The sequence below is a fragment of the Cydia pomonella genome, chromosome 11 (genome assembly GCF_033807575.1).
Source record: "Cydia pomonella isolate Wapato2018A chromosome 11, ilCydPomo1, whole genome shotgun sequence".
Taxonomy (NCBI): Eukaryota; Metazoa; Arthropoda; class Insecta; order Lepidoptera; family Tortricidae; genus Cydia; species Cydia pomonella.
In genome coordinates, this window is record NC_084713.1 from 20884692 (window position 1) to 20911544 (window position 26853).

At 37.9% G+C, this 26853-nt stretch overlaps 1 protein-coding gene across 2 annotated transcripts; it reads left to right on the plus strand.

The window, feature by feature from the left end:
- Positions 1 to 1744: 1744 nt before the first annotated feature.
- Positions 1745 to 25899, plus strand: LOC133522517 (DCN1-like protein 4). 2 transcript variants are annotated; one of them, XR_009800065.1, is made up of 8 exons: positions 1745 to 1902; positions 2094 to 2210; positions 4179 to 4297; positions 4919 to 5019; positions 6912 to 7040; positions 7747 to 7871; positions 9999 to 11351; positions 11761 to 25899. XR_009800065.1 is itself a non-coding variant. In XM_061857879.1 (8 exons), exons 3-8 carry the CDS (start codon positions 4191 to 4193, stop codon positions 11829 to 11831), a joined length of 750 nt encoding a protein of 249 aa, XP_061713863.1. In that variant the 5' UTR covers positions 1746 to 1902; positions 2094 to 2210; positions 4179 to 4190; the 3' UTR covers positions 11832 to 25899. The 2 variants fall into 2 exon arrangements, 1 of the variants encoding a protein (XP_061713863.1); XM_061857879.1 differs by having other exon boundaries at positions 1746 to 1902; positions 9999 to 10215.
- The last annotated feature ends 954 nt before the right edge of the window (positions 25900 to 26853 follow it).

Genomic DNA, 26853 nt, shown 5'->3' on the forward strand with positions numbered 1-26853 from the left:
GATGCGCACATATTTATGTAGTAATAGTGTGTAATGACTTCATAAAACGCAATCGTTTTTTGTATGGAAATCGAACCACCTTAAGGTTTTTTGATACATGGAGATTTTTTGGCACATGGAGATTACATTCCTATTCGCACGAGCGAATTACAACGCCCGTTGAAAAAGCGTTCGAATGACACACATGGGCACCAAAGAGTAAAGTAAGTATATAGGAAATGGATAAAATATCTCTTTCTCGCTCTAACTTATAGCTGCGTCTGTAACGCACGCAGCGACCACCTTAAACACTATCGATTGCGCCGCACGGCACTGCAGACACTTTTTCGTTTCGTTAAAACCTGACGTTAGAAGTTCCGTACGCTAAATTCGATTTAAAAGCCAACACTCGAAGTCGAAATTCGAACAACGCACGATAAAACGCGCCACCGCCATTGAATAAATACATGTGTATCCATTTGTCATTCAAGCGCTTTTTTCACGCGCGTTGTAAAAGCGCTCGTGCGTATGAGGCCTTATTTCACACAATGGCGGTGGCGCTTTTTATCGTGCGTTGTTCTAATTTCGACTTTGAGTGTTGGCCGTTAAATCGAATTTAGCGTACGGAACTTCTGACGTCAGGTTTTAACGCAAAACTTTAAGCTCTCATCTACGGAAGGTGGAGATACTCTCATCACTCATCAGGGCTGCCAGATCGTATAATTCGATACGAATTTCGTATAATCGGACTCATTATCGTATCTATTACAATAGGGCTAAGATGGTCGGCTCTTTATCATTTGACACCATGCAACGTGAAAGTATGGACGTGAAAGTGCGACGGACATAGTGACAAGTGATACAAATGGAACCATGCTGCCACCGCTGTGGTAATCAAGTTAGTAAGAAAGTAAATATTCTTGATTGCACCAACAATTATACATTTTACATACTTACATGTAAAAATACGAATAAATTTCAAGATCTACGTACTGGCAGCCCTGGGCTGTAACCGCGAAAATCGAAGTTCGTCAATTGCGGGCATTTTTCTCTGTCACTCCAATTACGTCTTAGTGAGAGTAAAATATATATATATCCCCGCAATTTGTAAATTTAGATTTTTGCGGTAGGCCTCCTGGCTCTCATGCAAATGAGGCCTAATGCGCTAGATGGTGCTGAAGCGTTGGTGTGCTTATTTCGTTCAACGGTCATGTTGGTCAACATATATTTTGGCCAATCGAATTCATAATTCAAACTTTGCTCTGTAACAAACAAAATACACATTAAATTTAAATATCATATATTTTGCGACTAATTTTAGTTGTATGCTTAAAATTTAAAAGGTAGCCATTATAACACTTTCGGCAGATGTCGTTAGGGCCGCCGTAAAGCTCATATTTGGTGGAAATATTCGCTGTATTGAATATTAAGGTCTTGGTAACTCAGATGACAGAGCAGTTTGAAGTCCCAACCAAGACACTGAATTTTTCCACTTTTAATTTGTTTCTAAGCCGAATAGCATCGTTGTTTCTGCTTGATACAGAAATAAAATAGCTATAGCCCAACTATAGCTGGTCAAACAAGTTTGTTAGTAGGAAAACGCGGAATTTAAAATTTTCCATGGGACGATAAACCTTCACGCCTACATTTTAAAATTTGCCGCTTTTTTCTACTGACGAAAATGCCTTGACAGGCTCCACTCTATCCTATCCTCGATTTAACTAAACGCATGTTTGCATTTTTCATAGAGCAATAACAAAACGTAAGTTTATAGCCACCGTTTGAGTTTTTCTTCCGCTGTGTCTGCTGTTTGATTTTAGAATTAAACACTTATTTTAAATAACTTGTCGATTTGCAAAACAGCAAAAAATAAATTAAAAGTACATTTTGATTTCACGCTGGTTTTCACCAAATAGCTTTGAGGTGAGAGTGGGTTTCTTACAGAGAAACCATCAAAGTTGTTTTTCTTAGAATCGTATCACCTGACAGTGTAAATTTCAGTTTTCGTGATTTACCTGTACTCTCTACTAATATAATCTCATTACCTAGTTATAAGACGTGGTCATTGAGATGATTGTCCTCCTTTTTTTCTCCACATTGATTTTTTATTTCAGGTTATTATCGACCTGTCAAGAAGACATTTTTCGTCTAGCTGTGCACGCAAAATTCGCAAAATAGGAGACGAAAACCCTTTTAAGTTTTCAAATTTCATATCAAATCTGCCACCAATAGTAAGTTATTATATCTCTTATTATAACATTTAAGCCTAGGTAGGCCTGTTTGCTTATAATGTGGTTTTAAGATGGGTGAATTCTTGCACCTACATACATTTTACATTTCGCTTGGAAGGTATTTATGATGTAAACAATGTTGAAAATGGTTGATGTCGGCAAGAATTATTGTTGAATCATAGGTTTAGTTGATAGTTTTAACGATTGGGTACACCTCATATTCAAATATAACCTAAAAATGCAGTATGAGTATCAGCTGAATTTATGACAGATACAATATTATGAATTCATGTTTTATAAAAAACCATTGCAGTGGCTTTTGCTATGAAATAATTTTAATATAATATAATTCTCTATTCACATATTTCTTTATTGAAAATTAGTTTAGAAAAAATAACAATTGTCTATTGTATCACTGGAATGTGTGAAGTAACCTAATAAACTTTCGCCTCATGATAAGATTAACCCCTTGGTACCCAGTGGCATCATATGATGTCAGGTATTAATCAGTATTGAATCTTAGCCAACATTTTTTAAATTATTTGTTATAAAATATTACTATAATTATAGTATAGTACCGGGGGTACAAATTTTTGTACATATTCCAGAATCTGTTTTGAACTTTTATTAAATAACAAAGAATTCCAAATTCAAAAAAAAAAATCTGGGTCTCAGGAGGCTAAATGATAATTTGAAACCAAACATTGCACACCAGGGGACATTATTGCAGGCATGTTAGTAAGATTTACAAATAGTAAATTTTCAAGTTGTTGGAACGAGGTATTACTACTTAGTATTTGTAAATGACTCAAAGAGTGCACTTCAACACCTTAATCATTGTGTTTATGGACAAAGAGGCATGCCTATTGCATATAAAGCTCTTCAGTTGATTCATGAGTTAACTTGTATAAATAAGGTTGCCAAAATTCAGTGGATTCCTTCCCATGTAGGGTTAGCCGGAAATGAGGCAGTAGTTAAGCTTGCTAAAACTGCTGCAATGGGTGGCTCTGTACTAGATTCTAGACCATATTCAAGTGAAGTAATTCCTATAATTAACACAAGGTGTTAAGTCTCAGCTTTCCGAGTCCGGTCCGGACAGATCCCTACAAACAAGTTTCAATGTATGATGGGTGTTAAACCGTCACCACCGTTATTGATCTCTACCTTGCGTAGGAAACTATGAAAGACAGACATGTTCACCTAGAGTCTCCAAGGCTCAATAAAAATCAGATAAAAAAAAACTGATATTTGTACATATTGATTTTACATATTATAAAGCCTGGAACAAACTACCAGAAGACGTAGTCTCAGCACTGAATGTCAATCAGCTTAAGAACAGGCTAGACAAATATTTAACCAGCGCAAAGAATACATTTTAAATGAAGATCACTCAGATACAGGCAACTACCAGTTGTTTCAACTGCCTGCCTGATTAATAATAATATAATTCGACTGTTATCTAGTTTTAAGCCTCTTCTAAAGAGAAGGCAGTGTGACAATGTAAGCGTAGCGTAGATAGTAAATTTGGACATAGAGTGATCACTTGTGCTTCTATTTTAGTGTCGGATTACTGGACCTACCGGACCATCGAAGTGTCAGATGATCGAAATTCAGCTGTACAACTAAAAATGGCAATCAGAATGAAGCATGACAGCTATTTATTTTTAATTAACCACATTTTTTTTTTTATACTACTTCGGTGGCAAACAAGCATACGGCCTGCCTGATGGTAAGCAGTATCCGTAGCCTATGTACGCCTGCAACTCCAGAGGAGTTACATGCGCGTTGCCGACCCTAACCCCCTCCCACCCTCGTTGAGCTACCTTAGGACCTTAGGAGGATGTAGGGTTATAGCACTGTCTCGCTCAGAATTGCAATATGTTAATGCGCAACTATACAATGTGAAGATCACCGAAATGAAATTACCCATCACCATGTGAATTGACTTAAAAGAAACGTTGTATACAGGGTGGTAGAGTGATGCCGCGCTGCAGCAAGCGGACGCGCGGCGCGGTGACGGGTGACGTGGGCGTGCCCGGGGCCACCGCGATCGACGCCCAGCAACACAAGCGCTCACGCAACACCAGGTAACACCTCGGCCACGAGACGCTACGAATGTACACGCTTGACGTTGACTCCAATGTTGGTTCACTAGTACTTGTATCACTTTCACTCATATTAATATTCAAATTTATTTCGTAAATGCATGGTACGAGTACATTACACATCAACACATTATAAATATAAGATTAACACTTAATACATTTTCGATCATTATTAATAAAATAGATCATTAAAAATACATACTAATCATATTGGACTAGGTCAACCATGTTATGGTTTTTTTTATAGGTTTTAATTTTAGTTTTGTAGGTAGTTTTAATTTTAGGTTACATTTTATTCTAAGTTTGTTATTATTTAAATGTATCGAATAAAAATAATTTACTAATCAGACAATATTAGATTATTAACAAGAATAATAATAATAGATATAAAAATGAAAGAAAAATAAAATTCAATTAAATGTCACAGAATTCTCGGATGTTATAAAATGCATTATTAATAAGCCATTTCTTTAATTTCTTATAAAAAGAGTTATTATTTTCTATGTTTTGTATGTTTACCATATATATACCATGTTTACCATTTTCTCTCTACTGCATTAATAAAACAAAACAAGATACTAACATTTAGAATATTTGTTTCAGTTCACGACGACATTCCAAAGCAGAGGACTCCAGTTTCAGTGCAAAGAAATGTTTAGCATGGTTCAAAGAGTACACCACAGTCTCAGAGCCAGATGTATTAGGTCAGTTCTTTAAATTATTTACAGTACTTTAGATTTTAGGGCGTCCGCTTGCTGACGCGGTTGCACGGAGCGGGTGAGCGAGTTAAAGAAAAATAGTACGAGCAACGCTAACTGGCGCGGACGCGTGCGACGCATTTGACCTACAATGGCACCCGCGTGCGTGCGCCCGCTTCGTGCATCCGCGCCAGCTAGCGGACGCCTTTAGGAGATAAAAACTGGCCAAGTGAGAGTGTACTCGCGCTCTAGAATCTTGAATGTTCTTTAATATTTCTTTAAGACTGTTTTGCTTGACCAATGTCTATTGCTTGGCTTTGGGTATTTGTATTTGTATTTATTTATGGCGCGGGTGGATCAACTTCATCTGGTTTTCTGACAAATATATGCCCTAACCGGGATTCAAATCCATTTCACGAGATGTAGCAACTAGGCCATAGTTTTATAGGACTACGGGATAAGTTTCGGTCGCACAAAACGGCGATATAAAATTAGAAATATTAGACTAGAAGATTTAATACTATATATAAGAAATAATGTAGAAACAATAATAAAAAAATAATAATAATAAAAATGTTTATTTATCAGCTCACAAAGGATTTGTAACAATTTCACAGTATGATAACAACATTTAAATTCGAGATGAGGTTGTGATCCTTTGTGAGAGACTGGAGTCTGAACTAGGTATAAACCTGTATTACAGTTCACCAGGCTCTCACCCCCGAGAAAACATTAAGTATACCTATATTAATATATAGGTTTTGGTACTAAATCTACAAGTGTACAACAGAACTGATAATAAAATAAAACTAAAAATATCGGAATAATACAAAATATGTATAAACAAAGAGTTAACACTATTTACGTATCACAATGTCTATTAGTGTTACACAGGAGTTGAAAGTGTGATTAATTTGTAAATATGCTCGTGTGTGTGTGTGTGTGTGTGTGTGTGTGTGTGTGTGTGTGTGTGTGTGTGTGTGTGTGTGTGTGTGTGTGTGTGTGTGTGTGAGAGAGAGAGTTGCTCGAATTATATTTTAATAATGAGAGGCTAGGCAATCCTCAATCTCGTTATAAGTTAGCGTTTGTAGCCAATCAGTGACTTTCTGCTTACATTCTCTTAGTGTGAGAGCATATATATCGGTAAGGTCGTTAACCTTATTGTACAATTTAGAACTAAGGTAATCAACATGACGTCCTGAAACTGCCAAGCGAAATTTCTGTATACCACAGACACGAACTCGACGTTTATTTTTCGTGAGATTTTTATCAAAGGTTATGGTCTTATGTTTTTTTAAAATGACTTGGCGGAAAAATAGACTTCGTACCGACAGCACTTTACTCTCTCTATAAAGATCAATGGTAGGATACCTGAAGGGTTTCTTGAAAATTACCTTTAAGACTGCACGTTGCGCTCTTTCTAAGCGCAAGAGTAAGGTTTTCGCAGCACCACCCCATACACTAATGCAATAGGTTAGCAGTGATTGTGCCAAGGCAAAGTACACAATACAATACCATTTTGGGAAAAGTTGAACCAATCATTAAAAGGGTATTTGGATTTAGTCTAGCTGTGCCCGCGTGGCTACCGCTACCGCGTGGGAATCGATCTGTATCAGTAGTATCAATTTAAGCCTGTATAAGGCAGCGGGAATATATTTCCCACTTGATTTTGAACTTTGTTTCAAAGTTATAGGGCTTAATTTTCCACAGTTTCTGGCACTCTTATGCCTTAAATGGTTGAGTAGAATTTTTAAAAAGAAAGTTAAGCTTTCTGTTTGTCGCATTTCAGTCTGTATTTTATCAGATATCATCTGGTGAACTGGTAATCAGTGGACCCTTTTATATTAGATGTAGTTTTAGATCGATTTGTTTTTTCATACCACATTGATTGTCTGTAGGCCCTGAAGGAATGGAGAAATTCTGCGAAGACATAGGAGTGGACCCGGAGAATGTTGTGATGCTGGTCATCGCTTACAAAATGGGTGCCAAACAAATGGGCTACTTCACGCAAGAGGAGTGGCTTAAAGGTATGCTTATTTGGTAGAGTCAGACCAAGGTAAGTTTGCAGCGATTTTGGTAGCCCAGCCTGTGCAAGTAAACATCATAATTTGATAGAAGTTTGATGTTTAAAATAACACCAGCACTGTCTAGGCTGTGGAAATGTATTTAATTTGTTAAATATCAAAAAGTGGCGCCATTTAATAGATCAAAGGCCAAAGCTATGGTGCCACAATCTTTAGCCGATGCCCTACTTTTGATATTTAACAAATTTAACACATATTAGTTAAAAGATAAGGATCAAAGTCAAATGGCGTTCTAAAAGTTTTAATCATGTGTTTTAAACTTACTGTGGCTACAAAGTATGGAAGGTAGAGTTAAGGAATGCAATCTCCATGGACAGAACTTATGCAAAAGTGTCCAGTGGTCAGCTATAAATAATAGTTCCAAATCTCTCCAGTGTAGCGCTAGAGTAGCTAAGAACCTAAGCTAAGAAAAAAGTTATTGACGGAGTGAAGTGCGCTGTCTATGATTTGATTTTCTTTTCAAGTATTCTACGTATTGTAGCGTCACCTATTTAATAGATTCCATTCCTTATCTCCACCTTCCGTACTACAAAGTTTTCTTTGACAATCCATCTTTATTTCAAATTTTCTTTGGTATTAGTTGCCTGTCGTAAGGAAAGTACAGTCAGCGACAAAAGTCTGTTTGTATAATGATTTTTCCTTTTGTCAGGCTTAACGGAACTGCAATGTGACAGCGTCCACAAGCTTCAGATGAAACTCGACTACCTCAAGAGCTTACTCAACGACCCCTACATATTTAAGGCTGTATACAGATATTCTTATGATTTTGCTAGGGTAAGTTTTAAAACGATTTTTTTTTTAATATACTACGTCGGTGGCAAATAAGCATACGGCCCGCCTGATGGTAAGCAGTCTCCGTAGCCTATGTACACCTGCAACTCCAGAGAGAGGAGGAGCAGAGCGCGTTGCCGACCCTAAACCCGCCCCCCCCCTCACCGGCAGGAACACAACACTATGAATATTATGTTCTTTCGTTTGTAAACATTTGAGTGCTTTAAGGAAGGATCAACTATTCGCTATGTGCACGACTGTCACGCAACCAAGCGTCCGCAAGTCTAGGGGAAAACGTCAATGCACTACATCTTATGAAACTACTCCAAAACTAAAAAGTACTGAACGGATTTTCACACGACTTTCATCTAGCAATAGAGTGATTCTTGAGGAAGGTTTAGGTATATAACTTGTTAAGGTTTTGTGTAAATTGGTTGAAATATAACGATATTGTCGGAAAAAATCACGCTGACTAGGAGCTTTAATCGAAAACGCTGCCTAATCCGTTTGAGCTATAACAACACAATGTATGGTGGAGTTGTTTCTCTTTCATGGGTCTACAAAAAAGTCCGCGATGTTGAATGTCTATCTTTTAAAGATAACTTACTATACCCATTCTTAACTTCTAGAAAAAGATCTCATAGTATTTGGCATTTGCAAAGATATTTACACGAATACAGTATTAATAATTACCAAATTAAATACGTCAGTTATATTAAGCATTTCATACAGATTACAATGGTCCCTTACACCATACAATTGAATAGTACATTACTATAGAGGACGGGAAACGAAGGGTTGCAGGCCAAGTAGATATAGACGGCCGAGCGTAGCGAGGTCGGCTAGGGAGACGCGGCTGGCAACCCCGTTTCCCGCCGAGATTTGTATAGTGCTTTTCTCAAACTTGCTCAAACTCTCATAAATATTGAAATTTTTGTTCCCCTTTGAACCTCTGAAATAATATTTAACAAACACAAAAAAGAAAAAAAAATGAAAAAAAGCATACTGGCAGAATTTTGCTTATAGGTTTTTTATAGTCGAATGCCAATTTGACGTTAAAAAACAAAAGAAGGTTGCCTTACAGGCCTAGGTGTGTAAGGCAGTATGAAATTCCTTTACATATCATCATCACTCATCGCACCTCATATGTAGTATTTCCGGACCTAATTTGAAGTAACTCATGTCAACATTTCATTACAAGTTTGAGAAAATGAATATTTCAGGAGTAAGTTACATTTCAGCCATATAACTTACTTAGTTCTAATTTTTACCACCTTATGCGCTGAGATCGTTTTACTTACCCCCATCATGCACTTCGCACGGTCCCAATTACTGACGTTGACGTCATTCTGTCCGGTCAGCCAGATGACAATAGAAGCAGTTTGTCAGAAGAACTGTTGTAACAGGTTTTACACTAATGTGTGCAGTAAATAGACAAACAAAATTCAACGGATAATGATGGCCATGACTTAATGAGTGACAAGAATTCGTTGATTCAACTTTAAAATACATTTCTCTCTTCTTGACAGTTTGCAAATGTGAAATAGTCAAATCAAAAATTGAAAAAAAAAAAAAAAATAGATACAATAGTACTCAGAGCTTCGAAGACCGTAAGAGGTCTGGAAGACCACGTACTGTTCGGACCCCAGCTCTAATAAAGGCAGTGAAGGCGAGAATTGCAAGAAACCCCGTCCGGAAGCAAAAGTTGTTGGCAATACAGATGTCTGTGAAGAGAAGCTCCCTAAAAAAAGTTATCAATGAAGACCTTGGACTACACGCTTACCGCAGACAAAAAGGTCATTTGCGTAATGAACGATTAAAGACTATGAGGCTAGAGAGAAGTCGCGTGCGATTGAAGCGGTACGCACAAAATGGCCACCGAAAAATACTATTTACAGATGAAACGAATTTACGAATAAAATTTTCTTTGAACTTTTCCAACCTTGTTTGGAACTTTCCTCAACATGGACAGTAATTTAAGCTTAAGAAAGTTCACATTGTTGGTTACCACGCCGAGCGCGACCATTTCTCCTCCCATTAAACCACCTTTTGTGTGGTGGCGTAAGGTCCCGTAGACGTGACGGTTCCGACGGATATGGCACCCTAATTATCGGTTTTGACGTGTTTTAGGATAAAGAACAACGTTCACTGGACACGGCCACAGCCCGAGCGCTGCTCGGCGTGCTGCTGCCGCGCTGGGCGCTGCGCCCCGCGCTCAACGACTTCCTGCAGCGCGAGGGCGCCGCGCGCCGCTACCGCGTCGTCAACCGCGACCAGTGGTGCAACATACTGGAGTTCAGCCGCACCGTGGACAACCAGCTGCAGCACTACGACGCGGACGGCGCATGTGAGTACACTCGACGACTTCCTGCAGCGCGAGGGCGCCGCGCGCCGCTACCGCGTCGTCAACCGCGACCAGTGGTGCAACATACTGGAGTTCAGCCGCACCGTGGACAACCAGCTGCAGCACTACGACGCGGACGGCGCATGTGAGTACACTCGACGACTTCCTGCAGCGCGAGGGCGCCGCGCGCCGCTACCGCGTCGTCAACCGCGACCAGTGGTGCAACATACTGGAGTTCAGCCGCACCGTGGACAACCAGCTGCAGCACTACGACGCGGACGGCGCATGTGAGTACACTCGACGACTTCCTGCAGCGCGAGGGCGCCGCGCGCCGCTACCGCGTCGTCAACCGCGACCAGTGGTGCAACATACTGGAGTTCAGCCGCACCGTGGACAACCAGCTGCAGCACTACGACGCGGACGGCGCATGTGAGTACACTCGACGACTTCCTGCAGCGCGAGGGCGCCGCGCGCCGCTACCGCGTCGTCAACCGCGACCAGTGGTGCAACATACTGGAGTTCAGCCGCACCGTGGACAACCAGCTGCAGCACTACGACGCGGACGGCGCATGTGAGTACACTCGACGACTTCCTGCAGCGCGAGGGCGCCGCGCGCCGCTACCGCGTCGTCAACCGCGACCAGTGGTGCAACATACTGGAGTTCAGCCGCACCGTGGACAACCAGCTGCAGCACTACGACGCGGACGGCGCATGTGAGTACACTCGACGACTTCCTGCAGCGCGAGGGCGCCGCGCGCCGCTACCGCGTCGTCAACCGCGACCAGTGGTGCAACATACTGGAGTTCAGCCGCACCGTGGACAACCAGCTGCAGCACTACGACGCGGACGGCGCATGTGAGTACACTCGACGACTTCCTGCAGCGCGAGGGCGCCGCGCGCCGCTACCGCGTCGTCAACCGCGACCAGTGGTGCAACATACTGGAGTTCAGCCGCACCGTGGACAACCAGCTGCAGCACTACGACGCGGACGGCGCATGTGAGTACACTCGACGACTTCCTGCAGCGCGAGGGCGCCGCGCGCCGCTACCGCGTCGTCAACCGCGACCAGTGGTGCAACATACTGGAGTTCAGCCGCACCGTGGACAACCAGCTGCAGCACTACGACGCGGACGGCGCATGTGAGTCACTTAGCAGCACCACTGACCGACAGGGAACCAGTAATCGGACACTTCATTTTATCCAAGATAATAAAGGTAAGAACCCGATCTCCTAATATGACAACACTGCAGCTGCTGCCATATTAAGAAATCGGCTTTTTACCCTTGTTATCCTAAACAAAAATTGAATTGTCGGATTTCTGGTTCCCCGTCGGTCACTGGTGCCCCAACGCGGTCACTTACTTTTAATTTTTAGGCCTTATTTCATAAAAAAAAATACTATAAATCGTAAAAAAACTCGGTAATAAATAGTATTGTCAGCCTTGTGTTTCTAAACGGCTTCGCTGTCTCGTCCGTTTATATCACTAAAAGCCGGCAACCGCGCTGTCTTATGAGTACCATATGTATTTAATTTTATATTTCGATCCAGGGCCAGTAATGTTGGACGAGTTCGTGGAGTGGCTACGTGCGGAGCGGGCCGAGCGGGCTGGCGGCAGCTGAGCGCACACGAGCGTTGCTGCACACGTGAAAACGATCACACGCACTGTAAGTTTCCTGACGAGAGCGAGTTGTGATTGAGTAGTAAAGAATATGTCGAAAAAGGTTTGTTAAGGCGGTTTTTTAGCAATAAAGTAACAAATCTGTACACAAATGTTTGTATTATAAGACATGTAATCAAATGTGACGGTACCATGTTGGTTGTCGATGAGGTTGATTTCATACTGAAGCTTTACGGAAATAGCGCTTTATTAGTACCGCGCGACAATTAGTACCATTTGTGTTGAAAACGTCACAAATATAGGGTACCACTAATCTGGTTTACCAGTAATCCCCCCCCCCCACACAATTATTTTAAAACAGCAATAATGACTTATTTAAAAATGGGGGGGGGGACATGAAAAAGGCAAAATTAATACTCAAACCAGGAAATGACACCATTCCCAGTCTGACAATAATGTACAGTAAGCTGGAGAGATAACTGAGCCCCCTGTATATTTGTTTGCGGGGGGGGGGGGGGGGGATCTCTGCAGCTAACTCATAATTTTTCGAACACGCCACCTTGCAAAACTTTCCACGGCAGAATATCTTAAAAACTCCATTATAACTCTCCTCTCTAGTTTAAATATAAAAATTATAAAATTTTAAAGTGGTGTAGATCATTTTCGCGTTACTGAGACCATCGATCGTAATTAATTAAAGTGATTTTATAATTTAGATGTTTGTTTGTTTGTATCTTCTGTTCGCACGAACCAAAATGTTATCTGACAATAGGGATTCCGCAACACTGCGTAGGGGGCGCCACTAGCACAAACTGTAAACAATGATGCATCAATGTCATATTTATTCGTAACAAATGATCTTGTCAAAAAACTGTTTAAGGCATAGTATAATGTAAGTTACTCCATGGTTTACGTTACGGTTTGTGCTAGTGCTGCACTCTGGCGGTAGAATATTGTAGTGACCCTATGTGGTTGGCTGGTCAATTTTTTTCAAAGATGGCGCCAGTGCAGGTTTCCCTGTCAATTCTACCAATAATGTTAACTTTTTTTTATTTATGACTCGGATACTAGCCTTTTACGCCAAAACCCTTATAACAATAGGAACTGGGGGAAACCTATGCTTGCGCCATCTATAAATATAAACTTGACAGCTGTCAACCCCATTAGTGAACTTTAATGCAAAGACAAAACCTATGCGTATACGTAGATGAAAACGTACACGTGCACGTTGTAATATACAGTACCTTATGAGAGATGGCACACTGCTTGCGTGTCTTTATGCGTGCACGGCTCCAAGAAATTAGAGCACGCGCTCTTGCACGTCTGCGCACACGCAGCCGGTGTGCTCAGCCCTATAAGGTCCAGTCGCCATCAGATATATCGCACCGGCCACGCTGTTCAAAAATGACTCTAACGCCTTGACAATAGACGCGTGTTCCGATATTTGTGAGTACCTTGTCCGCTCCGATATATCTGATGGCGACTGTCCATCGATAGTCCGTTAAAAGCTATTAGAACGTTCCTTGCATTTTGGGCGCCAATGTAACTTTACAAAAGTATAAGACAATAACATACTTAAGCTCTGTTTTTGTATCCCTTTAGACACTAAAATGATTATTTGATTGACCAATTCTCCTCAATCCTGGTTTTTGATTCCCAACCCAAAAGAAAAATATAAGTTTGACCGCTATGTGTATGGTCTGTCTGTAGCACTGTAGCTGTTAAAGGGGGGAACCGATTTTGATGCGATTATTTTATGAAATGAGTTTTTCTAGCGGTCTTTCTTAGAATGTTTTATCAATACTGGTTGATCAGTTGCGGGTTTTAAATGTTAATGTTATGTAATGAATAGAATCAAGCGTTACTTTGCTGAAAACCATATTAAATAAAACAAAAAAATATGAAATGTAAATATTTATTTTTCGTTTTTTATTGTGGAACATACCACATTACAATCTATAAATTGTATATACAGATATCAATCAATCAATCATTGTGATTGACTTCTGTATATACAATTTATAGATTAAAAAAAAATTACTTTGCCAATCCGCGAAAAGATAACGTGCTAGTCAATCAGTGCTAACCCGTTATACTTGCGTATTTTTACATGCAATGAATGTTGCCACCCTCCCACCGCAAAAATAAATACGCAAATAAATATAACAATCCACCACCGAAAGTACAAAACTCGACACGTGTTTCGCCTCTCTACGAGGCATCAGGAGAGAGGATTTGCGTATTTATTTTTGCGGTGGGAAGGTGGGAACATTAATTGCATGTAAAAATACGCAAGTAAGTATAACGGTTTAGCACTGATTGACTAGCATGTTATCTTTTCGCGGATTAGCAAAGTAATATTTTTTTGTTATAATGTTTTAATTAATGTTATGTACTAAAAAACAGGTGAGACAAGTTGGTGCAATTGAATTCATTTTGATATCTAAGGTATAAAAACAAGGATTGCAATAATCATATGTTCCATAAATAACCTAGCAGAAATGAAATGTAGGCTACAGTAAAATTCTGAACGGTTTAAACATACTATCGAAGTAAATACAAGTTTTCTATATCCAGTAACCAGAAGCGCTTTCTACTGTTAATGTCGTCCATGATGCCGGCGAACAATGACATGTGCGAGATGGACAGCAATATAATTACGCGCGTGCGATAGAGATAGCAACACGCGGGTCAATGTACGAAATCGTGCTAAGCGTCCTTTCTTTAACAATATGCAAGATGCCTTGGTAACGTTGCAGTAGCGAAAGTGTTTCTAAAGTAAAAGTGCTTTTGGTTTTAAATATATTTGCGGTTTCCAAAACTACCCCGTTTACTAAGTCACCCCGATGCACCCTACTTAAAGATATTTTCCCTAACCGTGCTTCCTTGTCGAATTAAATTTCACTGCTATGTAGTGCCAAACCATTTTGCCTATAACAAACCAAGTCACAGTCAAAATGGTCACAACTCAAAATAAGATACGTTATCTTTTGTCTCGAAATATTATATGTTACATCTAAAATAGGTACGGGAATCTCAAAATATCAAATTATATACTTAATTGAAACTTATCTCTCAAATTAAATAACCAAAGATTCATTCAGAGTGTAACATCTAAGAAACATGCAATTGAAAAAACAACACTGAATGTTAAATTATTAATTATTCAGTTTTCATTGTTTTTCACATTTTCAACTACTCTAAATGTTTTCTGGAAGAAATCGCTCTAGCGATACAACCGCCTGTTGTTTCTCCTTTAATATGTTGTGTTCTAATTTGTATCGATATATGTATATCGGTAGTCGATAAACGAAAATTCCGGCCCCTGGTAATAAACTCTTTAAAATAACATCATATTTTGAGTTGCGATCTTTTGATAAATAAATCCCATGAATAAATATTTCCAATATATCTTGAATGAGTAAAAATGATTATATGGTGTAAATGTAAACAAGCATTATTAGGATTAACAGTTTTGAATGATTCACGGTTAGTTTCACTAGACTTATACCGAAATATGGACCGTGATTAGATTACCTTTTGTATTGTTTTCGAGCTCCCGATATTTCGACGCAGTCTACACAAATTTGACACCCACCCGCTATCTCCAGTGAGTGAATAAGTTGCATGTAACTGCATCGAAATATCGATAGCTCTAAAACAATAATAAAAGAATTAAAAAAATGGCAGCTTAATCGATGGTTTTACTCAGTTGACGAATTCTATAAACATGATCAATTAGAAAATAATTAATTGAATCTACCAATATAGTATCTAATTGTTTTGATTTTATTTATGATGTAATAATGTTTATTAATTTATTTTTATTAGGTTTGACATTAGTTTTATTTGCTTTGATCATTGTATTCTTTTTTTCTTTTTTGTATCTAGACCTTTTGTGTTTTATCTTTTCATTTCTATTTTGCACTGACATTTGTATTTATTAGTAGTAATGCGCATTTTATTATAACGATACCTTTTTATTTAGTGTAATTTTTAAAATTTGATTGTATATACACCGTGTTTTTTTTTTATTTGCGTTAATTTCGAGGGTGCATTCCTGAGCTTAAATTAAATAACTTTCTCAAAGACACCGATATTCTAATTAACTCCATTTCGGAGATAATCAATCATACATTTTTATATTATAAGGCCCTTACGAGCGTGTACACTTGCCTTAGGGCCTGTTTACTTATTGATTAGTGTTTAGTGCGAGTTCATACATTTGCTACTAAACGTACGTACTATCTCGGACGATCGATGTTAGAAATGACATTGATTATCACAGTTTTCAATTGTTTGGTTGAGTTAAATGTAATGCCCGTGTTACAACAACGCTATATGCAACATTTAGTTACTTTTTATAAAAATAAAAATAGTAAAAAAAAAAACAAAAAATTTTTTTTTTTCAAAATTTACTATGCCATTTAGTTTCCTTAAACGTACTTACCGAAACCCCGGAGTTAACGCAATTCAATAAAAACACGGTGTATAGATTAAGACCATATTCATTTGCATGTCACTATGCGACGAGGTAGTTGATTCCTACTATGTGTAAACCTGTATGAACTTTCATGTACACTATCTTATGCAAATAAATAAATAATAAAATAAATGGAGCATGCACAAAGCCGTGACGAGTGGCGGAAAACAGGGGAGGCCTTTGCCCAGCAGTGGGACACAATGTAGGCTATTAAAAAATAAAAAATAATAAAAATAATAAAATAATACAAAAGGTAATCACGGTTCACATCCTGGTCAATATAAGTAAATATTCTTTATTGTGCACCATACAGTTAAAAATAAACAGGAAATGAAAAAACACTTAAAAGTTAGGTAACAACGGGCGGTCTTATCGCTAAGAAGCGATCTCTTCCAGACAACCTTTGTCTGTATAAGTCTAATGATTAGGATTAATTTATTTTATAATTGAAAACACTGATTATTTAATGGTTGCATAAATGTATCGATGGATCGAAACGTACTTTAATTTATTCGGTAGGTCGTTTGAATCACGCGATAAAAATGGGTTTTATGAAGTTTCTTTACTAATACAGTGTTCAGTACCCCTAAGTGTAAATAAATTCGATTTTGAAACGTGACGTACGCGTTTGCGTTTAGTCTCATTTTGTATGTGATTTAGAAAGAGCGCGCCAAGCGGGACGTTTTGGAAACTCAAAATGCTATACAAAATGACACTTAACGCAAACGCGTTCGTCACGTTATGATGTCGATAAAACTTACACTAGGGGTACAGAACTATTATATGAAACTAGCCTCTAAAATACCATAGGTGTAAGAAAAACTTTCAACCCCGTTTTCCATCCTTACGCCGCTTGTATACGTCCGCTGTTCGCTGTTGTTTATTTAATAAACGGATTTATTATTATTATGACGGCCTTCGATATTTTTAATGTTTTTTTTTAGCAAAGAAGCTTTAAAAAACCAAATAACTACTACAACGTATTTTGATTTCCGTAAACGGATTGATAGGGTCATAACGCCATTAAAAAACAAATAACTGATCAATAGGGATTTACAAATTTACCCCCTTATTCATAAACGTCTATTAAAGTTAACAAGCTGCTAATAATCGTTTATCCCTTTCTATCATACTAATACGTAGGAAAGGAACAAACGATTATAGCGGCTTCTTAACTTTAGTAGACGTTTATGAATAAGGGGGTTATGTTCTTCATACTCTTGATTAGATTATCTCATATATTTAAGGCTTGGTTGGTACGGTCGCAGAATTTAATTGGGTACTTGACACATGTTGAATATTATAACAAACTTTAGTTAAATGGATAGAAAATGAGCCATCCATTATAAAAAAAGTGGAATTTAAAAAAATATATTGAGATTATAAAAAAATACAAGGCTCCAAAGTCTCAATTTTTTTTGTCTTTCAAAAATAGAAAAAAAGGCACCATTCGATTCCTTACATTTTAATGAAAAATAAAGTGTACGACATCTATACACATAAACGCAATATTTCAGGGTCAATTTCCTTGATCTTCCATTTAGGACAGACTTATATAATATGACGTCACATCACATTATCATTTTGTTAGAGGCGTTTCAATCGTCGAGTGCGAGCGTCAGACTAACTCTTATTTCTGACCTTTGTGTTGCTTAAATGCCATGAGTCCTATATAGACGTTTGATCCTCAGGAAAATCAAGATCGTTTGACATTATTTACAAAAAATTGTCAGTAGCAAATTGTTGATCTATGGGGATCTAAATAGCCCAACAATTAAAATCCGTGCCTGTACATACTTTAAATTCAACGATTCATTATGTAACATAATAAATGAAGGAAGCCTTTACAGCTGGAGTTAGAATACAATTTAATTATTTTGTATTACATCAAGTGAATTTCGTTTCTCACAAAGTCAAGTGTCATTAACGCATTTTGTGTTGTAAAATATCTAAGTTACCTAACTTTCAAAGCAAAACTCGTAATTATCGCCAAAATAAGAGCTTTCAAATATATTACAGAAACGTTTGAAAATATCGTCACGGTCAAAGTGCCGAAAATATGTATACACTATCTTAACATACGGGCAATAAAATCGTGTATACTTATTTTTGGCACTTTGTCCGTGTCGATATTTTCAGACGTGATTGTAGCATCTCTTAGTCCTACCCACCGAACTAATTCAGTAGAACATACTTAATAGGTAATAGGGTGCGGCCACACCGCCGGATTCGGCTTATTTTTCGATGGCGTCTCTCGCTGGCCAAGGAAAAGACGCCATCACGATTTGCCGAATCCCTGCTGCATGTCTGGACGCACCAGCAGAAAAGAGCCTACCTTTGTCAACTGAATTGTACTTTATTTATGCAAACAAAACGTCTTATTTAAATTCTATAGTATGAATTTTCTCAAATGTTTTTTACGCCTAGGAGCCTAATATGTTAAAAGCCATTGTTTCTTTTGTGCGAGCGGTCGGCTCCCGTTTTGAGCGCGTGGTTAAGCAACAACGTCGTTTTAAAAGCGGCTGTGTCCTGGTGGTTTGAAGGTACAAATCTATGTAATTATATGAGCGCTCGCCTACAGGTAGGTGGTCGATCGTCCTACATTACCAAAACATGTTACATGTACATAGATGTGAACCTTAAAACAACCACGATACAGCCGCTTTTTACAAGCTGTTATTTGGGTGAATCAACTTTTTTTGTTTTATTATCCTGTCCCGTTGTCCAAGGGACAACAGTGGCACAGTTTGTTTGAAGAGACGTTGTATGCCGTTCTATTAACATGCTTAGTAGGGGGCCCATTATGGACATTGGTTATAATGACCACAAAAACGCAAGTTTAATTCATTTAAGTACCATAAAATCAGTATTTCAATGAACTTTTGTCCCCTGGACAACTAATCGTAACCATGGCAACGAGTGACGCTAAAAAGTTGATTCTCCCATTTACTTTCACCTGACCGTTGTCTGTTTGTAATCAAATCTTGCAAGTTAAATTTGATCCACTTCCCGGTTTCCGATTGAGCTGAAAATTTGCATACATATGTAAGTCGGGTGACAATGCAATATTATGGTACCATGGAGCTGATCTGATGATGGAGACAAGAGGTGGACATAGGAACTCTGTGATAAAACAACGCAAACTAATTGTGTTTGGGGTTTTTAGAATTTGCTCGATGAGTATTAGTTGCGTCAGCGATAAAAGCTTGTACCAAAAAAGGAATTTTTGCCAAAAACTTATTATACGACATTCTTGCTTTGGCACGCGATCAAAACGGGAGCTCACCACTCGCACAAAAGAAAGAATAGCCTTTGTTTAACAATTTAGAGTCTTAGGCGTAAAAATAGTTTGAGAAAATTGATATGTACTATAATTATCAAACAAGCTGCTTCTAAAAACTCAGTACAAGTGCAAATAAATTAATGTTTGTATTTAGTTACTTTAAGAATACAATTTTAATTATTTAAATCAAAATGTATCACATTGTCAGTTGTCGATAAGGTTGATTTCAAATTGAAGCTGGAAATATCGCCTTATTGACAGCCGACAAGTACCCGTTTGGTTGAAAATGACACACATGTAGAGATATATGACAGCAATATGGTTTTGCGTGTATTGGGGGTATATTTTTGTTTGCAATTAACAATAGTTAATATAGTTAGGTCTTGGTTTAGTCTGTCTTAAAGTTAGTGTTAGTAAGACTCGAGTCCTTCGAGTTATCTGTTTAAAAACTCGACTCGGTTCAGACTCTTATAATTAAGTCTACTCGAGTTCTTTTCAACTTGTTATAGACCTGAGTCTTTTGTAGAGACGTTTCACAGAAATCTCTTTTAGGGTTCCGTAGCCAAATGACAAAAAAACGGAACCCTTATGGATCCATTTCCGTCTGTCTGTCCGATTATGTCACAGCCACTTTTTTCCGAAACTATAAGAACTATACTGTTCAAACTTGGTAAGTAGATGTATTTTATGAACCGCATTAAGATTTTCACACAAAAATAGAAAAAAAAAACAATAATTTTTGGGAGTTCCCCATACTTAACTGTAATTAAAAAAAATTTTTTTTCATGAAACCCATTCGTGTGGTGTATCTATGGATAGGTCTTCAAAAATGATATTGAGGTTTCTAATATGATTTTTTTCTAAACTGAATAGTTTGCGCGAGAGACACTTCCAAAGTGGTAAAATGTGTCCCCCCCCCCCTGTAACTTCTAAAATAACAGAATGAAAAATCTAAAAAAAATATATGATGTGCATTACCATGCAAACTTCCACCGAAAATTGGTTTGAACGAGATCTAATAAGTAGTTTTTTTTAATACGTCATAATGGTACGGAAACCATTCATGGGTGAGTCCGACTTGCACTTGGCCGCTTTTTTTATACAAATTTGAAATGCATTGTAGTTATTTAAGTAATATAAGTGGAATAGGTACACAAATCATACAATAACGCCTAATTTCTTGACTGTTATTTAGGTAAAACCTATAAAATTGTTGACGGAGTCTTTATTCGGCTCGAGTCCTTTAGAGATGCTCTTAAAAAAGACTCAATAAAGGACTCGGATCGGGACTTAAAAGACTTAGAAGTTTTTTAAGTGGCCGAGTCTTATAAAACGAATCGAGTACTTACCAAAACCACCTTAAGTCGTTTGGAAAAATTTGTTTATAAACAGTTTAATACATTTACTAACCAATGTATAAAGCTCAAGGCAACTATCCGAACGATGACGAGAAGCGAGTAGCAACGAGCAAGTATTTTGTATTAAATATTGTTTTCGGCGAAATGTTTTCTCACTAACAATGCATAAAAGTTACTATCATCAATTAATACTTTTTCTTACCAAGCCTACATTTTCACGTAGGACCTTTTTTGAGTTAGAAAATAGTAGATTGATAGTCTTTCTCGATCGGAAATCTGCCTTAAGAGCTCATCAGCGTGCTCACTAGCGCCACTGGTTCATACATCAAACTGTTTCTATGTTGCTGGATTCATCGATCTATGAACTCAAAACAAAAACGGCCGTTTTAATTTTGGACGCCTAGATTGACGAATCCAGCAACGTAAAAACTATTATGTTGTATTCAAAAGGTACTTAAATACATAATACAGTACGTAGCGGTCCCCTTTTTTAAATACCTATCGTTAAATTTGAATAGTCACAATTATTAATTATTAGCAGTGGCGCTAGTGAGCACGTTGATGGGCTCTTAAACTATCAGTAACATTTTTATCCATTTTCTTGGCATATAAAAAAAAACGCGAGCTCACGCTACGATTGTGCGCCTGATAGAGCAAAAATGTTCTTTAAAAAAATACAAAAAAAATGAGACTAAAATTATGCATCATGTAAGATGTTAAGAAAAGGGTTAAAGTTAAGTGTTGGTAGGAACTCGAGTCTTGAGTCTAAATGTGATGAATTCGAGCCGTTTTTACGCGACTCAGCGCTTAAAAAACTTCCGAGTCTTTCAGCCCTGAGTTAAGTCCTTTATTTAGTCTTTTTTTACTTAAAAACACTCGAGCCTTCGGATAAAGGCTTCGTCAAAAAAACGAGGTTTTATCTAAACGCACACAGGAAATAGGCGTTATTGAATATGTGTGAACCTTACTCTTTAACTTTGTAGACAATGCCTTTTCACAAATGTTAAATACGTAATTTACAAATTATCTTTAAAGGACTCAAGTCTTTACAGAAGACTCAGGTCTCGATAAGAACTCAAGTTTCTACTCAATGACTAGTCTGAACAACCGAGTCGAGTCTTAAAGCAGAGGACTCAACGGACTTGAGTCTAAACTAACATTAGTTGTGTCCCCGAAAAGTTATCTTTCAGCTTGATGTAGTCTGTCACGCCATTTCTGTGAGTAGAAAAAAGCGGCAAATTTCAAAAATGTAGGCGCGAAGGATCGTCCCGTAGAAAATTTTAATTTCGAATCTTTTTCTACTAACAAAGTTGTTTCTTCTCTTCTTCCTCGCGTTGTCCCGGCATTTTTACCATGGCTCATGGAAGCCTGGGGTCCGCTTGACAAACAATCCCAAGATTTGGCGTAGGCACTAGTTTTTACGAAAGCGACTGCCATCTGACCTTCCAACCCAGAGGGTAAACTAGGCCTTGTTGGGATTAGTCCGGTTTCCTCACGATGTTTTCCTTCACCGAAAAGCGACTGGTAAATATGAAATGATATTTCGTACATTAACTTCCGAAAAACTCATTGGTACGACAGACTATTTACAAGTAGATCTGACTTTTGTCTATTATTTACGATTACTATTGTTTATGAACAAATGCCTACCAATGAAACGGTCAACAATGAAATTAGATAAATATTATACCTAAAATTATCTGTAAATTAATCATTAGTGATTTTGTATAAATTATAAATAGTATATGTAACGGAATCTTGTTTCGTTGTTGGCTGTACTTCCAATGTTTCATATAAAATCTGTTTCTTGTAAGAGATGTACAGTGAGCATTAGTAAAAGATAGCTTTTCTGTAGTGTGCTGTTTTTCAATGCTGATTGTACATCGATAAGCCAATTAGCGTTATAAAATACAAGCTATTTGTTACCAAGTTTGTGTCAAAAGTAAATATTTTGTTACACGTTGTAATGACCGACTAAGTTCTATGTAGTCGTTCATTCATTTAATATGGAATATTATTCAAAAGTGTGCGTAGGGGGCGCCACTAGCACAAACTCTAAAGAAACCATCTTGGCGCATTAATGTCATATTTTTTCGTAACAAATAATCAGTGAAAACTTGTCAAAAAACTATTTAAGGCATAATATATATAAGCAAAAGATACATAGATTGGGTAAGATGTGTAAAATCTAAGACAATTTCGTGCTTCGAAATTAATAGGTAAACGAGATGGCGCTGTAACAGCGCCATCTGTTTTGCATGTCAAACTAAGGGGCACGTACTACAATACACCTTTTTCTTAGACTTTACCTCTCTATAACAATCAATTCCCTTTGATATAAGTTACTCTATGGTTTACGGTTTGTGCTGGTGCTGCCTCTGGCGGCAGAAAATTGCAGTATTACTCCTTATTTATACTCTTTGAGCTGTTTTAATTACTGAGATTCCGAAGCCAATGCAATATGCTGACTTGGAGCTGATCTGAAGTAAGCCAAAGGAACTCCTTGATGCAAAAACAAACACATTTCAGGCCTCGAGGACCTTTGGTTGGACACTGCAATAAATATGGATATATTTGACAGTAACTTGTGTTGATATGGCTTGTCATTTATAATGTAATTGTTATCTAAGCTATAACCAGACTGGACCCCAATGTTCCATAGACTAGCTGTGCCTAGTCAAGCGCCCGCCGGTGAGAGAACTTGGTAAAGATATTGACATAATTTTGAATAGTGAACCCTATGTCTTGGCAATAAGGATTAAGGGTCTTCCCACACCTGTTAACGCGGAATCGGCAATAGCCAATAGTTTATGTCTACGCAATAAAAGGAAAAAAGATGGCGTCGCGTCGTTAGGTGTCGGCCGAGCCGAAATTTCTTCTATCGGCTTTTGGGAGTATCAATTTAAAGCTGTATTTTGAATTACATTTTATATTTTAGAATTTTTATATTATATCCACTCAGAATAACGAGCTCTTTCGATCCTAATGCGTGAAAATAAGTGTCCCCTAAATTTCATACATTTTTTGGTATCTGCTTGGTTACGGTCATAGGTTGTATTGAAAATGTAACCAAATGGATCAAAAAATTCGAGACATTTTTTTTCCTCGGTATAAATAGAAAGAGCTCGGGATTCTGAGTAGAAATAATATGAAAAGTTCTAATTCTATTACAAAAGTTTTTAGTACAACTTTAATATGCCCTTTAGCCGATTCAGCGTCGTTAGGTGTGGGGATCCCCTAAGTGGACGCTCGAAGCGGAGCGTTGGGCGGGGCGTGCAGCGCGGCGTCGGGCTCACAAGTGCTGTGAGCAGCGTGCAGTGCGGCCGCTCCTATACGTTTGAACTTGTTTAACATGCACGCCGCACGCCCCGCCCCGCTGCACGCCCAACTCGAGCGTCCACTCAGGCCTTACACTTACGGTCAACTATGTTGGAATTTGGAATGTATTAGCTAAGAATGTTGGAAAAAGTATTGAAGGTTGTGAAATTTTATATCAAGAGTAAGGTCTATGGTATATATTATGTATCGTGGAAGAAAATGAAAGGGAAAAATGGTTTTTGCCTCCAGGCAAGCTTGGAAGGGTGACTCTAGCTAACTCTGAATCTCCAGAATTGGTCAGATTTCTATGAAAATATGACATTGATAGTGGCACCTTCACACTTTGTCCCTGAAAATTCTGTGCGGAATTAGCTTGGCGAAATGGTCAGATAGGTGTATTATGGTCGTGTGATAAAGATTATATTGTATCCGTCTCTTTCTATACTCTGTATCTTTAGGTATTAAAATAAAAGTAAACAAAATCTACCCTCAAATGGCTCCTTAAGGCAGTTGAGGGTAGCTGAAAACATTACATGATCAAATAATGTAGGTTAAAGTCAGGTCTTTCAGCCAAGAATCCAGGCGGTTTTGTATATGGTTGGTTAACCAATAAATTTTATAACTACCCGAAAATGTACAAATTGTTTGTTTACTTTTATTCAAATACAAAAATACAGAGTACCATTTTTAATCAGTTTTGGTCATATGGGAAATGCAACCATTATATCCCTAAAAAGCTGTAAAGTAAGCTGTTTTGCATGGTCGAGTTATTAGTAAGTTTTAGGGGAATTATAATTTTGTACAATAATGATTTTTAAATGAACGTAGTTTTTAATTATTATAAGATATTTGGTCCATTTTGTATTGTATGTATAGTCTGTGTAAAGAAAACTTGGGAAAATGTTATTATATTTAGTACTAAAATATAGTATTCACTCCCTTTTTGCTAATGTAACCTATGATTTAAAAAAATGTTTTTCACACGCCAATATCATTGGTTAAAAACATGAAGGTTGTATTGTCAACAGAATAGAGCCAGACCAAGTAAGTTGAAGATTTTGATAGCCCAGCGTGTGCAAGTTAAGTAAACTTTATAATTTCATAGAAGTCTGACGTTTAAAATAACACTTGCACTCTCTGGGCTGTCAACATCACTGTCAACTTATCTTGGTCTGGCTCTACATGTGACCGCGACCGAAAAAACGTCCTGCGTTGTCGCTTGCCATAAGGACGCCTTGCCATGTTATTCATATATGCAATTCATACAAGCAAATCTCGTCTTTATGGCAAGCGACAAAGTGGAACGTTTTGCTGGCCGCGATCACAAATTACGATGACTGTCTTTGGGAGCGTTGTCATGGAGAGATTAAAAGGGTGTAAATTACTACTCTATTTCAATAATAAAGGTTTTTTGGAAGTTTTCTTTATATTATATTGTGTATGTTGCCCTCACGCGCGGCGGGCGCGCGCAATGTAGATATGGTGATGTATAAGACATGTAGGTAGTTATTCAAATTCTCTACGATGTAACGGATTCTCTGTAACGCCGGTGTATCTAAATTACTCACAATGTTTAGGCGACTGTACCGAATGTTAAAGGGAGAAATAAATAAACAATTCAATAATTGGTGGTTTCTTTTATTGTTTCTTGAACACACAATCCAGTGGCTACTGTTTTTCAACCCAACGATGGAGCGCCAGCTGACTTTCATGAGACTTCAGTACACATCTACCTTGACAAGTTTACGATTTTTTCGTAACCCATTTACCCAGCAAGAACTTGGTCATAAAAATTTGTTACTTGCTTACGATCCATACACAGCTTTTTGATCAGAGATCTATCAGGCATGCGGTGACGCCAAAGCATTGTACGTAAGCCATTATTTTATACTTAAATGAAAAAATTGTGTCAAACTACAGAGTCCATGTAAGCTGGAACTGGATCTGGACATCGGATGATGGAAGCATGATGTAGGGAGGGGGGGATGACATCATCTCTCGCATCTTTAAAAAGTGCTTCAATGAGTAAAAAGGATTGATTTTATACTACTCAATAGAAAAATGAACTGTATATGAACAGAATTAAGGTCGATATCATTTTAACATAAAACTGCATTCATTTTAGTTTTCATTCATTTCATTTCTTTATTTGCATCAGAGAGAATTGTATATATGCATTCAATACACAGTATAGTACAGTCAGCATCAAAAGTAGCGGATTAAATAACGTTTCATAAGTATTTACCATTCAGTAACAACTTACCAAAAAGTGATGTCTTTAATATAGAACAACTAAGACTGTAAAAGATATATTTTTGAGCGCAAATTGTAATAATTTATCTATATTTGGAAAAGTTATCCGGAATATCAGATAATTTTGGCGCGTTGTTTCATCCGCTACTTTTGATGCTGACTGTACATGAAACCCGTAGGGGTGCGGCAAAATATAAAAATTAATATTTACAGAACAGTCAACGTTTATAACAGTCCAAAAGGTCAGAGCGAAATAGAATACATATTGTCAGAATATAAAAACATGTTCGCTTGTATAGAAATTAGGAAATAAAAAATTACAAATCAA